Source organism: Mesoplodon bidens, assembly GCF_964165515.1.
Source record: "Mesoplodon bidens genome assembly, chromosome: 5".
NCBI classification, from domain to species: Eukaryota; Metazoa; Chordata; class Mammalia; order Artiodactyla; family Ziphiidae; genus Mesoplodon; species Mesoplodon bidens.
The window spans coordinates 46721278-46735990 of NC_138161.1; the positions used below are offsets into that span (position 1 = coordinate 46721278).

At 39.2% G+C, this 14713-nt stretch overlaps 1 protein-coding gene across 5 annotated transcripts in view; it reads right to left on the reverse strand.

Moving 5' to 3' along the window:
• CPOX (coproporphyrinogen oxidase) overlaps window positions 1-14713 on the reverse strand; it is a 67980-nt gene that overhangs the window by 37987 nt on the left and 15280 nt on the right. Inside the window, exons 7-8 of one of the 5 annotated variants that reach the window (XM_081234499.1) lie at window positions 10149-10246; window positions 521-1274 (exon numbers count right to left, since the gene is read on the reverse strand). In XM_081234499.1, coding sequence (XP_081090625.1) covers window positions 1174-1274; window positions 10149-10246 — 199 coding nt within the window. In that variant the 3' untranslated portion in view covers window positions 521-1173. Of the gene's footprint in view, window positions 1-520; window positions 1275-1727; window positions 2196-9775; window positions 9963-10148; window positions 10247-13937; window positions 14374-14713 lie in introns of those variants that run through there. The other 4 variants (XM_081234497.1, XM_081234501.1, XM_081234500.1 and 1 more) reach the window with 4 other exon arrangements.

Genomic DNA, 14713 nt, shown 5'->3' on the forward strand with positions numbered 1-14713 from the left:
GGAGCCCACCTGCCACATCTAAGACCCAGCGCAATAAAATAAATACATTTTTTTTAATTAAAAAAAATAAAATTCACATTTGTTTCAATCTAGTGATTCTACTTCTAGGAATTTGTTTTATAGACTTTCATAGACTCACCAAAGTGAGTAGACATGGATGATTATTCGGGCATTGTTTAGGTAAAAGTTATCTACTGCAGCATAAGAAATTACTCCTGGGCTTCCCTGGTGGTGCAGTGGTTGAGAGTCCGCCTGCCAATGCAGGGGACACGGGTTCGTGCCCCGGTCCGGGAAGATCCCACATGCCACGGAGCGGCTAGGCCCGTGAGCCTTGGCTGCTAAGCCTGCACGTCCGGAGCCTGTGCTCTGCAACGGGAGAAGCCACAACAGTGAGAGGCCAGCGTACCGCAAAAAACAAAAGAAAGAAAGAAATTACTCCCAAACTTAAAGCTTAACACATACTAAACATTACTTTTTTAAAAAAATAACTTTATTTATCTATTTATTTATTTTTGGCTGCGTTGGGTCTTCATTGCTGTATGCGGGCTTTCTCTAGTTGCTGCAAGCGGGGGCTACTCTTTGTTGCGGTGCGCGGGCTTCTCATTGCGGTGGCTTCTCCTGTTGCGGAGCATAGGCTCTAGGCGTGTGGACTTCAGTAGTTGTGGCTCACAGGCTCTAGAGCACAGGCTCAGTAGTTGTGGTGCACGGGCTTAGTTGCTCCACGGCATGTGGGATCTTCCCGGACCAGGGCTTGAACCCATGTCCCCTGAATTGGCAGATGGATTCTTAACCACTGCACCACCAGGGAAGTCCCCATACCAAACATTATTATCTCATGCAGTGTCTGTGTGTCAGGAGTTGGAGAGCAGTTTAGCTGCGTGGGTATCTCACAAGGTTGTAGTCAGGTGTGGGTACAGTCATCTGAAGGTCTGACTGTGGCTGGAAGATCCAGTTCCAGTGTGACTCACTCTCTTGGCTGACAAGTTGCAGGAGGCCTCAGTCCTTTGCCCCATGGACCTCTCAGTAGGACTGTTGGAGTGTCCACATGACATGACAACTGGCTTCCATCAGAGTGAGCAATCCAAGAAAGAGCAAGCAGAAGCCACAATGCTTTGTATGACCTAGTCCTGGAAGTCACATATCACCATTTCCGCAATATCCATGTTACATAGGTCAGCCCAATTCAGTGAGGGAAGTGAATACACAAGGGCATGAGTACCAGGAGCTAAGGATCATTGGAGGCCATCTTCTGAGGCTAGTTACCACAGTTTGGACTAACAAGAAAAAAAAAAGGAATCTCAATATTCATTAATAAAGTAAAATTTAAAATTTTTTAACTTAATAAAATGTTATAGAACCATTGGAAAGAAGGAAACTATTTATGCTGCTATGGGAAAATGCTCAAAATATAAAGTGTGTGAAACACATATCTATATGTTTATAATAAGATTCCCTCAATATTCTTATAAAAATAGGCATGTATGCACAATTACACGCATAAGCACATGAAATTTCTGCAACAATTTATAAGGAGATCTATCAGTGGGCCGTGGAATTGGAGACGATAGTGGTTAGGGATATATAGCTTTTTATTGTATGCTCTGAACTTATAGAAATGTTTGAAAAAATTTTACTATGCACATATATCACATTTATAATTTTTAAAACTAGTTAACAATATGCTCCACAGATATTACAGGACAGACAGCCAAAAGGGGATATCATTTTAGCCAAGCTCAGGCAGACTTCCTCCAGACTCAAGTTCCTGCTCGGAGGAGCTGAGTAGAAAAGCAGGGGAAACATAAGATGATTTTCTGAGTTGAGGACTCACTGCTGCCAATCTCCCTAGTCTCCAGGTCTCCAGCCTCTGCAAAGCTGGATTAACATGAGATGGGAATTATCCCCCAAATAGAAATCTGCTGTGGTGGATTTCTCCCTATTTTGAGGCCACAGGGTCCTTTGGAGTACCTGGCAGCTGAGATGTGCAGGAATAATAAGGTTTGCCATAGGCAGCAGTTACATGGGGTCACACATCCACGGAAAGCCTCTCAACACCTTGACGTTAGTGAAACTTGGCTCCAGTGGATTTCCAAAGCATCCACTACCAGGAAAGCTGGAGCATGTGAACACCTGTCCTGGAAGATCTTCAGGGACTATAGCTGCTGGAAGTTGAGTGATCACTCCTGATGGATTACCTTGAATAGGTTGGAGACCCAGGAAAGCCCATGCTCAGTTTATTATAAGGCCAAGTTTGGGGTTTGAAGCTTAGAACTGGGAGTTTCTTCCTCAGGTTGAGGAAGAAAATAGCTGAGAATTGTCTACAGCAACATGAGCAAAATAGAGTCACAGAGCTTTACGGAAGCCTCCTAATAGCTTATATCAAATGCCAATAATACAATGATAGTAATTATAAAGGTGCATCTAACATTTATTAAGTGCTTATTATTCACTTACTAGTTATACTTAGTTTACAGGTTAAAAAGCTGAGAATTGGAGAAGGTAAGCAAACTTCCCAAGGATATTACACACGCTTTTTTTGAGTTTCAGTTTGGCAAATAATTCAGAAATGTACTTTTAAAAAAACAAACATGGAATCAAACATTTTAAGAATTCATGAAGCACTTCTGCCCAAGGAAATGGAAGACAACTGCTTGCTAACCTGTCACTGGAACCAATGAGTGGCATTTACAGAAGGGGAGATTTCTGTTCAGTATAAAGTATAAGCTTATTCATAATCAAACTATTCAGTCATGATGCATACTTTCCTGAGAGGCAGTAAGCTCCCCATCACTGGGAATGTTCAAGCAGAATCACAATTACCACCTGTTAGGTGTAATATAGAGAAATGTGGGCAGCATATCGTTGGGTTCCATTTCAAATCTAAGTTCTGATGTTCCTATGAGAATAGAGGCTTTACTTTGTTATGCTTTGGGTTGAACTGAACTGAAGCTTCTAATTGCACAAGTCTGGATTAAGTATATTTCCTGAGATTGTGCGGTTTTAAAAATGCTAGTAAACACTTAAAAAGTGCTTATTATGTGTGTGGCACTGTTTAAAGTGCTTTACATAGATGAACGCAGGTAATCTTTCTACCACCCTAGTGAGGTACATATTATGTACACAGGATTTACATAAGATCCTAACCTCAAAATCTGGGAACCAAACCCATGCTCTTCAGCACTCTGCAATGTTTATGCTCCACGTAGTGTGATAGCTGCAATTATAGGACCCTACAGGTGGAGAAGAGTTTAGCTAAGACACTGCAGATAAATGAATAAACAGACAAAGGAAGTGGTTTGTTGCATAATAGGGAGTTTCTATCCATGTTTCTATAGTTATGTCACCAAACCACAGACTGATACTAAGAAAAAAATCAGTGCCAGAAAAGCCTCGATATCATTAACATTCCTTGATTCTGAACTCAGTACAAGTCAGTTAATCTAAAAATTTTAATTTAGTATGGGAAAAGAAAGATAAGGAGAAAACAATTAAAATAGCATTAGTAGAACTTAAGTTCCCAAGCCTTTGTTTCTTTATTTTTTCTATAACAATAGGATTTTTTTCTCAGAGCAACAACCAGAAGACATTTACCATCCCTTACTGGATGCAATTCATGGTGAGGTGCTGGCGGTACCATGGTGAGAGGCAAGGTCTTGGCACCTGTGCACTTCTGTAATTCAATGGTTCAGTTGCAGCCTCAGAGCCAGACCATTGGTGGCTGGACAAGTGGTTTTGGGGTGTTGAGCAAATACTTCATCTATCCACCCTTCAATTTTTCTCACATATGCATTGGAAATAATAGCACCTCTCTCATAGGATCCTTTCAAATATTGAATACATTAACTCATGTAATTTTAGAACAGTGCCTGGCACATAGTAAATCCTCAATTAGTGTTAACTATTAATATTAGGTGGTGTGAGGGGAAATGGAACATCTAAGTGTAAATCTAAATTTGCAAAAAGATATATAATGTTACTGAGCGGTATGTGAGAATCAGATGAGAGTTACAGATACTAAATATGCCTGGGTTCAAAGCAGGGTGAGATGGTTACAGGTGGGAGTGGTAGGGGCCACTGGGACAGATTCTCAAGGCGAAGAGTGGAGCAAGGCCAAGAAACAAATTCTTTTGCCCACCTTTGATGTGGCATACTTTGAAATGCTGTCACGAGTAAAATGTTCTCAGCTAATCTAAGGTGGTCTATGATATACACTTGACCACAAAGGAAAAAAAAAAAAACAAAGAAGAGAATCAAAAAGTTAAACAATAGGTGGAAAACAATAATACATAAAAGAATTAAAATACACAGAGAAGTGACTTGTTATTTCCTTCCCCAATAAAACATACATACGTATAAAAATATGTGCTTAATATTCTGATATATGTATAAATACCTATCACTGAATTGTTTCTCACTTTTCCAGCTAAATTCCTCCATCAGATTACTTAAATTTCTTAGCTTTAAAAATAATTATTATTTTTGATGTTGACCAGAGAAAGTGAAAAGCAATTGACAGAGGCATCTATCTATATAACGTAAACATACACGTATATGTATATTTTCCACCGGGAGGGGAGCAAGTGTAACCTGCAAATGACTAAACTCTTCTTCCTGACTAATCTCATCTACTCCTTTTCCTACTTGTAAAATGATAAAAATTATTTGCCTCATTTTCTTTTTATTAAATATCTGATCACTTGTTTTAATGTCTTCAGTACAGCTTTAACTGATTTACTAAATATGTAATGTCTGGATGCACTTAACAGTTTACAGAACTCTTTTCCACGCATTACCTCAGTTACCTCTCACAGTAATTTTGAGAGGAACACATTACTCATTCTATTTTACAAATGTGGTAACTTAAGAGTAGAGTCTGTGTGACTTTCCCTAGATCCCACAGCTGTGACTGGTCTGAGATCTGGGCTCAGGTGGTATGGGAATATTAGCAAAGGTTTCAGAAATGATTGTTATACATTTAAGGGTCCTCGGTTGGCTGGTTAAAAAAAGAAAAGGGGGGGACAGTACAGACTTATATTTGAGTCTCTGCCTATACATTTTTTTAGTGTTGCCATTTATTTGTCTTATTTCATTTTTATTTTTGCTTTCCCTGTTGAAAGCTAGAGAGTTATTTTTCCTCACAAGCTTCCAAAGCCTGCCAGGGTCAGTAACTAATTCCCACAACCCCTGACTATGGTCTGGGCTTTATTCTTCAGGGGAGGAAGAGAGGGAGTAAAGCAGAGACACACAGGATGGCTAGGTCCTGGGAAATTTTCCCAGGAATTGTCCTATTGTTTATCCTCATCAGGGATTAAAGTAAATTGTTAAAGCTATGGCCTGGGTACTGGCTTCATTGGCTCCAGAAAATGTGGCCTAGGTCAGCAGAGCTACTTCCTACTGTAAAACTCTTTAGCAGAAGTGCTGGCTCATAACAGGCTTGCAACAATGTAAGGAATTTTTACAAAGACCTCGGGGACAGGGCTGTTGGAGCAGAGGTTAGCTGGAAGCCCAGGATAACCTAGAAGCCTATTCATAAGCAATTGTTGGCCACCAGAAAAGAGAGGAGGTTCACCCGATACTGGAAATAGAAACTCATGGCCTGATGGCCCCTATGGAATTGAGTCTCGCAAGTGTAAGGAGTGAGAAAAAAGGATTAAGAGAAACTTCATGGGTTAGGGAAAATGGAAGGGCGGATGTACCTCCCAAAAAGGCAAGTGGATTGTAAAGGCAAGGAAGGAGCAGGCTTCAGTGGTGTTATGGTTACCTTTATGTGTCAACTTGGCGGGGCCATGGTGCCCAGATGTGTAGTCAAACATTATTCTGGATGTTTTCGTGAGGATGTTTTTCAATGAGACTAACATTTAAATGAGAAGATTTTGAGTAAAGCAGATTTCCCTCCATAATGTGGGTGGGCCACTTCCAATCAGCTGAAGGCCTTAATAGAACAAAAGACTGACCTTCCCGAGCAAGAGGAGATTCTGCCAGCAGATGGCCTTCATTTGACTTGAACTACAGCACTGGCTCTTCCCTAGGTCTGCAGGCTGATGGCCTTAGAACTTGAACTGCTTAGAATAAGATTTGCTAGCCTCCATAACTGCATGAGCCAATTCATTAAAATAACTCTTTTGAGATAGAGATAGAGATAGAGAGATATGTATCTCCTATAGGTTCAGTTTCTCTGGAGAACCCTAATACAGGTGGGTTGTAGTCCTCAGCCTACAAGGATGGGACTTGAAGCTGGTGAACAAAAACCAGGGATTGAGCACCAAGCCAAACTGTGACTATCTGGCAAGTATTTGGGTACTGATCTCACTCTTGGCTTCTTAATTTTCCAACATTAATTTCTTCTTGCTAACTTTTCTTACTTTTAATTAAATACATCCTATTATATATTATGTGTTATAAATCACCTTAATTCCTTTTTAGGATAAGTCAGAAGAATAAATAAATAGATCCTCATAATTTGAAGGAATTATTTATGACTAGATTTAGATTTCTACATATAAGGAAGAAACATATGAATTATCCAAACCTAAGAAGAAAATGTTGAGGAAAAAGGAAAGTATTCTAGTAATAGAACAGAAAGTATTGAAATTAATCCAGAGGATAAAACATCAAACCACAGAGATATAAGCAAGAACCATAAACTCTATATTAAAAAAAAGGATCAGTTATGAAAGAGGGAAATGAGTTATTTGTTAGTATGCCTACCTAAATTTTTATGAAAATTATATATTTTAAAATATTTTCTGGTGTGAGAAAATTAAAGGGTTCAAGGATATGACATATAACTAATGAAAACATGATGCTATGTCATCTTTGTACATATACTTTTCAAAATGTGTATGCTTCTAACTCTAAAATATTTTTCTAAATTAAAAAAATGCAGGTAAAATTTCATGCTACGTCAATAAGAGGATTTTAGGGCATTTCTGACTCTAACTATGATTACAGCAAGACACTAAAAAATCATGAGGAACAAATAACAGTGAACTCAGAATGTCACACCACAAAAGGAGAGTAGGAATGAGAGGAATTCACCCACCTGGCCACACAAGAACCTGGCCAGGGTGAAATGAAACCACGTAACAACATTGAGAGAAAGCCCATAGACTTCAGGAAGAAGCATTCTTCATCTAGTAACTCATTTTTCTTAAACAGAAAATCTCCTTCAATCTGATTTCCCTGCTCTCCTGTATTGTATCACACCAATCCAACCATGAATTAATGACACTGTAGTGGCAGCACATAGATTGTATGATAGTCCAGGAAGGAGGCCAGATATTTTTCCCAAGTCCCAGGCTGGCGCATTCCTTCCACTGAATTTCTTCTAATCTGGAGGGGATTGAGGGGGAGCAGTGAGGAGTTGTGGGCTTTTCATTGGGTAACTTTCATTTCCATTTCATATTCTAGTGATTGCCAAGGAAACCATGTTGAGGTTTTCAGCCACTGGTAGCAAGCTCTTCAAGTTGTCATTAAAATAAACTTGAAGAAAACAAAGTAGAGCTATAAAAACAGGAACATTTATTTTTTTAGGTTTCTTTCTTTACAAACACAACTCTGCTCAAGTTCCTCTACAACTCATGAGATGCTTTTGTGGTTAAGCCAGAGGGCCGCTATATTTAGAAAATATAACCCCAGAAACAGTGGTCGTTAGATGGTCATTGATTTCAATATAACTTCTAATCTCCCAAGCAGAAACTTTAAAGAGGTCACATATCTGGAACATTGTCCAGCACCCACCCTCTGAAATGCCTTCCCTGTATACCTTGATGTGTGTGAAATCTGTGACAGTTTATTTTATGAGCAATAGTTTCACTTATTAGCATAGACAGAAAAGATACTTTAGTTCCATGGTGAAAGTTTTATGGATCTTGAAGATTACAACCTGTTAAATAATTCTTTCCTCTGAGCACATCTGATCTCTTAAACTAGTTAGAAGATACCATGCATTTAAAGAATATTAACATGAGGTTAAAAACAGGAAGAGGTCTTTAAAACACTGATAGGGTAATGGCAACTCGTGATAAAAGAAAAATCAATGTAAGAGAATGGAAAGTTCTTCTGATAAGAAACATCTATATGATGGAAAAGTATGCATAATGAAAACAATGTTTTGAGATCTTAAAAAAATGCATGGCCTTTACTTTTTAACTCTTTTATTAATCTAATAAATGTCAGCAGTTAAAAAAAATCAAATAGTAGTAAAGGCTTGTACTGAAAAATACCAGTTCTCTGTCCCAGGGGCATCTACCCCTAGTCCTGATCTCCAAAAGCAACCAGTTTTAAATGCTTTAGCTTTATCTTCTGTTTACCTCTATATTACTAAATGATAAGTTTAATCTCTTTTCTGAGAATGTTAACTAGAGGTCGGTCTGTCTGTTATCTCTGCTTTCTCTCTCTCTTATATACTTGGAGGCTTTCCTCCAATATCTGATTATCTCTGCCCTTAAAGAGGCACTATAAATTGGACTGAAAACTCTAGATTTGAGAGGTGGTGGGAGGTGGGTGGAGCGTGTGTAAGGAAAGAGTTGTGTGTGGTGAGAATGCCAAAGCTCCCTCCTCGTGGTGGAGTTTGGGGGGCTTTTTGTGTTTTGTTTTGTTTTGTCTAGAACTGTTCTACAAAATTGTTTTCTAGAAAAGGGCTCTTGAATTTCCTGCCCAGCTGAAGGCCAAATCCCTTGAGGGAAAAGGGCGAACAATAGTTTAGAGCCCTCAGTCAATAGGTCACTTTTCCAGAAAACCCCTATTTTCACTGCCAGCCTGTCCTCTGCCTTTGAAGATTTTAAATGAGAGGGAAGTGTTTAAGATATAAAGATAAGGGGGGGAAATCAGGATACAAAATTGTATACACAATTTAACTAAATTCAAATTTACATGAAGTAGCTAGAAAGAAATACACCAAAATATTGAGTGGTTATGGTTATTTCTAAACAGTGGCACAAAATGTGATGATTATTTCCTTTTTGATGCTGTTATTTTCCAAAATTTCCACAAAGTATAGGCATTAATTTAAATATTAGGGAAAAATACTCGATTTTTCTTTTTTTTTTTTTTTTTTTTTTTTTTTTTTTTTTGCGGTATGCGGGCCTCTCACTGTTGTGGCCTCTCCCATTGCGGAGCACAGGCTCCGGATGCGCAGGCCCAGCGGCCATGGCTCACGGGCCCAGCCGCTCCGCGGCATATGGGATCCTCCCAGACCGGGGCACGAACCCGCATCCCCTGCATCGGCAGGCGGACTCTCAACCACTGCGCCACCAGGGAGGCCCAAAATACTCGATTTTTAAAGACACACGTATCAGGATGCCAAAAGGAAAACCCACAGAAGTAGGTACTTGTTGATATCCAAGTAAAAGAGTTTTTCTGCCCTAGCTTAAAGGGTATAATTATTTACTATTAATATTTAGGAAATATGAGGATATTAAGAAATATCTCCTTCATATATTCAAATACTGAAATGGCCTCTTGTGTACCAGAATCCAGCTCAAGAAATAGGTCACTGCTAACTTTGAAGTTCTCTGGAAGCTTTGCCTCAGTTCTTTCCCCCACTCACCAAAATTGTATTTGCCCTTGGTTTTTCATTATAGTCTTATCACCTAAACACAGTCTATGGCCTAGCTTTGCACCTTTTGAATTTTATACAAATGGAATCAAACTGTATGTATTATTCTACAGGTTGCTTTTTTTCACCCCATATTATGTTTGTGAGTTTTGTGGATAATTCTGGTTTATATTTTTATTCCAATGAACACCTCTATTATTACATCTTTATTTAACATCTTTGTTCTCCATTTCTTTAGACAGTATCCATTAGTTCCCTCTAAAGCTGATAAGAAATTAGCACATTTACATTTCCTCTCTGGTGACTCCAGCAGGGGTAAGAAGACAACTTTATTGTTATTGTTTTCTTCCTTTGATTTATCAAGATATTCTGCTTTCTGATTTCTCCAACTTCATTTTTAGTCCTTAAAAGTATAAAAATGTACACTATTTTTACAAGCAAATTCTGAAATTTTTTGATGTCACTAATTTTACACTCCCCCAAATCTTATATTTGTGAATTAAATATATGCATTAATGTACGAATATGGACAAATAATTATATCACACACAAGAGTAGAACTTCTGAAAGGATAAAAACATTTTCTTACCTTTCCTCACGTAATTATCACATTGCCCCCCACTGGGGGGCAGGGTATAGACACCCTCTCGATTTAGATGAGTAGTCCTCAATCTTTTCAGGAGTATCCTGTTGAGAGTCAAATTAACATTACGAACTCTAAGAAAAATGCACACATTTTCTCATGATTTCAGGCACCTCACAATTCAGGAATTCCCTAGGAACTCAAGATGAAGACCCTGCTTTACATATTGAAAATTATTGGGATTATAGACATTGCCAATTTCAGAATCTCTTTGTACTAAAGAGAGAAGTGAAACATAGTGGAGCCATTTGACAAGATAGAAACATCATAGTCGACTTAACTGTGCTTGGTTAAATATGTGATAACTCCTTCAGATAATCTCTCTAACAGTACCATAGTTCAATGAAGGAGAGATCTTCATTCTCTCTTATCTTCTCTCCTTTCCCTCCTCTCCTCTTTGCTGTCCAGTGTTGTGCCTCTCTCTCATCACCCCTCTCCCCTTCCTCTTCAATTTCTCCTCCCCACCCACCAGCAAAAACAAAACCCAACACTCGGGATTAGATTTTCTTGAGCAAATGGGCTCCACCTACTGGTTCTTTAAGGAATTTCATATTTAAACAGAACTTGAGAAACTGGAGACACTATCTAGTATGTCAATGGAAGTAATTTTAGTACCTGAGAAGACCTTGGTAATTTATAGATTAGGATTTCTAAAAATATGAACTTCATTCCTAATTTATCAAACACGTAACTTGGAGCATTTATTATTTTAATATATTCTCTTATATGTAGAAACATGGTAATGTTTTAACCCTTATTAAAATCACATCCAACTTGTCCCTTTTGATTCCCTTCTTCCCTATTCCGTTTGCTCAGTGAGCTGCTCTCAGGGGCCTTTCTTGACACCGTTTTCCCTGCTCACTTCTCTGCCCCCAGTTCAGTCTTTGACTCTCCTTTCTTATTACACTGCATGTACTTCCTCAGATGGCTCACCTACTTTTTCAATTATCGCCTTCACACAAACAACTGGTAAATACATGTTTCTAGACTACATTTCTTTCTCCTGAGCTTTAGACTCACATCTCCAAATACTGGTAGAGGTACCTTGCAGGCATGCCAGGCTGATCAAATTCACTCTCCTCATTTTTTTAATGGCATCCAACCTGTTCTAGTTATACACTGCTGTTTAACAAGCCACTTCAAATGTAGTGACATAAAACAGCAACCATTCTATTATGCTCATGGGTTCTAAGAGTCAGGAATTCTCTCTGAGAGAGCACAGCAGGGACAGCTAGGTAGAGCTGAGCAGACCCTCTTTTGCTATTACAAGGGAGATACCACTCACGTTACTAAAACAGGTAGGTAAAGATGAAAAGGAGGTGCTTATTCTTTCTTTGATAGGTGTACATTATTTTTAAGTACCACTCTCTTGTTGAATAGCACATAAGATCAAGTACACATTAAAGAATTTAAAATTACTCTCAGCAGAAGTAAGTTAATTTGTATTGATATTGTGGACAATGTCACCTGCCATTTCTGTAAACAAAGGATGTTTTGGCCATAAAGCTATCAGCCACTGCAGCTGCCCCCAACAGTACACCCTGAGGGGAATTCAGGATGGAGAAAAACAGGATACCGGCCTTAGATAGTTAAGATGCATGTCAAAGGAATCATTTCAATGAGCCCAGACTCTTGCAGCTTCTCATACATAGAAAGGCAGTAAAATCATTGCCTTGAGATGTCTGGGATTTTTTGTGATTAGCAGTAATCTTTTGATGTTCGACTACAGTTTTGCTTTTCTTTCCAGCAGAAACTCCTCTATATCCTGGCTGCTCCCTTTCCTCTTTGGAACTGTTCCTCAGAGCTACCTGAGAGGCTGCCATCCTGGGCTATAGTGCTCAGTAAGGTCACCGAATAAAACATTATTCTCAACTTTTAGGTTGTACATTTTTTTTCAGTTGACAATATCGATATTATTTTAAATGTCCTTTGAGAATATCTACTGAATTAGTTATTTTTCATAGTTAAACAACAACTTGAACTACAAGAAATTGATAACTTGGGTTGAAATTTTGCATATTACACTCATGGTTAGAACGATGTCAAGCAGCAGGTATGGAGTATTCTAAAAGCCTCAGGCTGCCTCGTCAAGTCAGAAACTGGAAGCAAGTTTCACCAGCCCTAAGCATAGATATTAATCTCTATGAAGACTTTTACTTAAAAAATGCATTATTGGGCTTCCCTGGTGGCGCAGTGGTTGAGAGTCCGCCTGCCGATGCAGGGGACACGGGTTCGTGCCCCGGTCTGGGAAGATCCCACATGCCGCGGAGCGGCTGGGCCCGTGAGCCATGGCCGCTGAGCCTGCGCGTCCGGAGCCTGTGCTCCGCAACGGGAGAGGCCACAACAGTGAGAGGCCCTCGTACCGCAAAAGAAAAAAAAAAAAAAAAAAAAAAGAATGCATTATTCACTTGCTGGTAAATAATAGAGACATTCAACTTAATTGTGAAACTTTAGTTTTGTACCTTCCTAGCCATCTCTTAAGAAAACACATCCATGACAGAGTCAATGTGGCAACTCTAAATGACCACAAAGCCAATTTGTTTTCCTAAGTAACTGAATTTGTGTCAACTCATTGAAACCATGGTGGATTCGATTATGCCCAGTTTTAACATTCAAACATGTTTTGAAATGTGAACAGGAATTAATAGGTGAAGGATACTTTAAAATACTGATGAGTTTAACTTCTGGAATCAAAACCAAGTGCAGAGATTGGAAGATGGGAATGCAACTACCTCGCTCTGCTGGTATATACTGGTGTGTATCTGGCATAAAACCACCTGTAGAAACAAGTCTGAGAGATTTTACATTGCATGACCCATGACTCAGTTTCAGGTTACAATGTAATGATACTTAGTCAAGCCATATTGTAGATGTCCAAGCTTCACTAACTTGAATGTGCTAATTTAGGTTTATTATGAAACTGGAATTTACATGTGTGTTTCTTTGGAAAGAAGGACCAACTTTCTTTAAATGTGGGATTTCAAATACATAGTTAATATTTGTGGCAGGGATAATACAAACATCCTTGAAAACAATTTCTAAATGGGCTCTTAAAAGATGTTTACTGGGAACTTCTATCTTCACAGACTGGGAATGAGACGGTTGTAAAGTAAAACAATATTAAGCTTGATACCACAATATATTATTGCAAAACAATATTGGAAGACAAAGGTTAACAGGTCATTCATAAGGTAGCAGACTTTATAAATGAGGAAAGACCCACCTTAGATATTTTGAAGTACAGTGTACTCTGAGTGACTATATGAATACAGACTGTGATGACAGCAATACTAAAGGTAAAATGTGCTGAAGGGGACAAAAAGAGATTCCAAGCGGTGATAGCAGCAGCTATCTGTCAGGTCAGATGGAAGAGGCCTGGGGAATGTTCAGAAAAATGCGGAGTGGTGATATGCAGTCTGAGGCTGAAGGCAGGGGAGGCAAGGAGAAGATAAGGCTGAAAAGAGGTCTGTGTCAAATGGTGGATTGCTTTCAATGTCAGACAGAGTTCAGAAACTTTTCTGTAGGAGAAGGGAGGATGCTTAAAATATCTGAGGAGGGAAGTTAAGAATGGGATTTAGTGAAGTAATTTTCTTAACATCTTTATTGGAGTATAACTGCTTTACAATGGTGTGTTAGTTTCTGCTGTATAACAAAGTGTATCAGCTGTACATATACATATGTTCCCATATCTCTTCCCTCTTGCATCTCCCTCCCACCCTCCCTATTCCACCCCTCTAGGTGGTCACAAAGCACCGAGCTGATCTCCCTGTGCTATGCGGCTGCTTCCCACTAGCTATCTGTTCTACCTTTGGTAGTGTATATATTTCCATGCCGCTCTCTCACTTCATCCCAGCTTACCCTTCCCCCTCCGTGTCCTCAAGTCCATTCTCTACATCTGCGTCTTTATTCCTGTCCTGCCCCTAGGTTCATCAGAACCTTTTTTTTTTTTTAGATTCCACATATATGTGTTCCCATATGGTATTTGTTTTTCTCTTTCTGACTTACTTCACTCTGTGTGATAGACTCTAGGCCCATCCACCTCACTACAAATAACTCAATTTCGTTTCTTTTTATGGCTGAGTAATATTCCATTGTATATATGTGCCACATCTTCTTTATCCATTCATCTGTCGATGGACACTTAGGTTGCTTCCTATTCGGTGAAGTAATTCTGAAGGGAGAGAATGGAGATCAGAGTGACCAGAGGCAGGTAGGGTACGGCAAACATTCAGGTGAGAGGGAATGTGGGACCAAAGTAGAGTCATGGCAGGGGACAGAGGCAGGAAATAAGAAACATTTCAAAGGTGGACTCAACAGGATTTGATTAGGGCAATAAGGGAGGGAATGCCAAATCTATTTTGTGGTTTTGGGTGTGAAAGGCTATGTGGTGGTTTTGAAGATGATCACAAATCCTTGACACTCCTCCCATTGAGAGCTGGGGTCTAATTCCCTCCCCGGTGAATCAGGAGCTGTTCTTAGCCACTCACTTGTAACCAACGGAATGTGAAGGA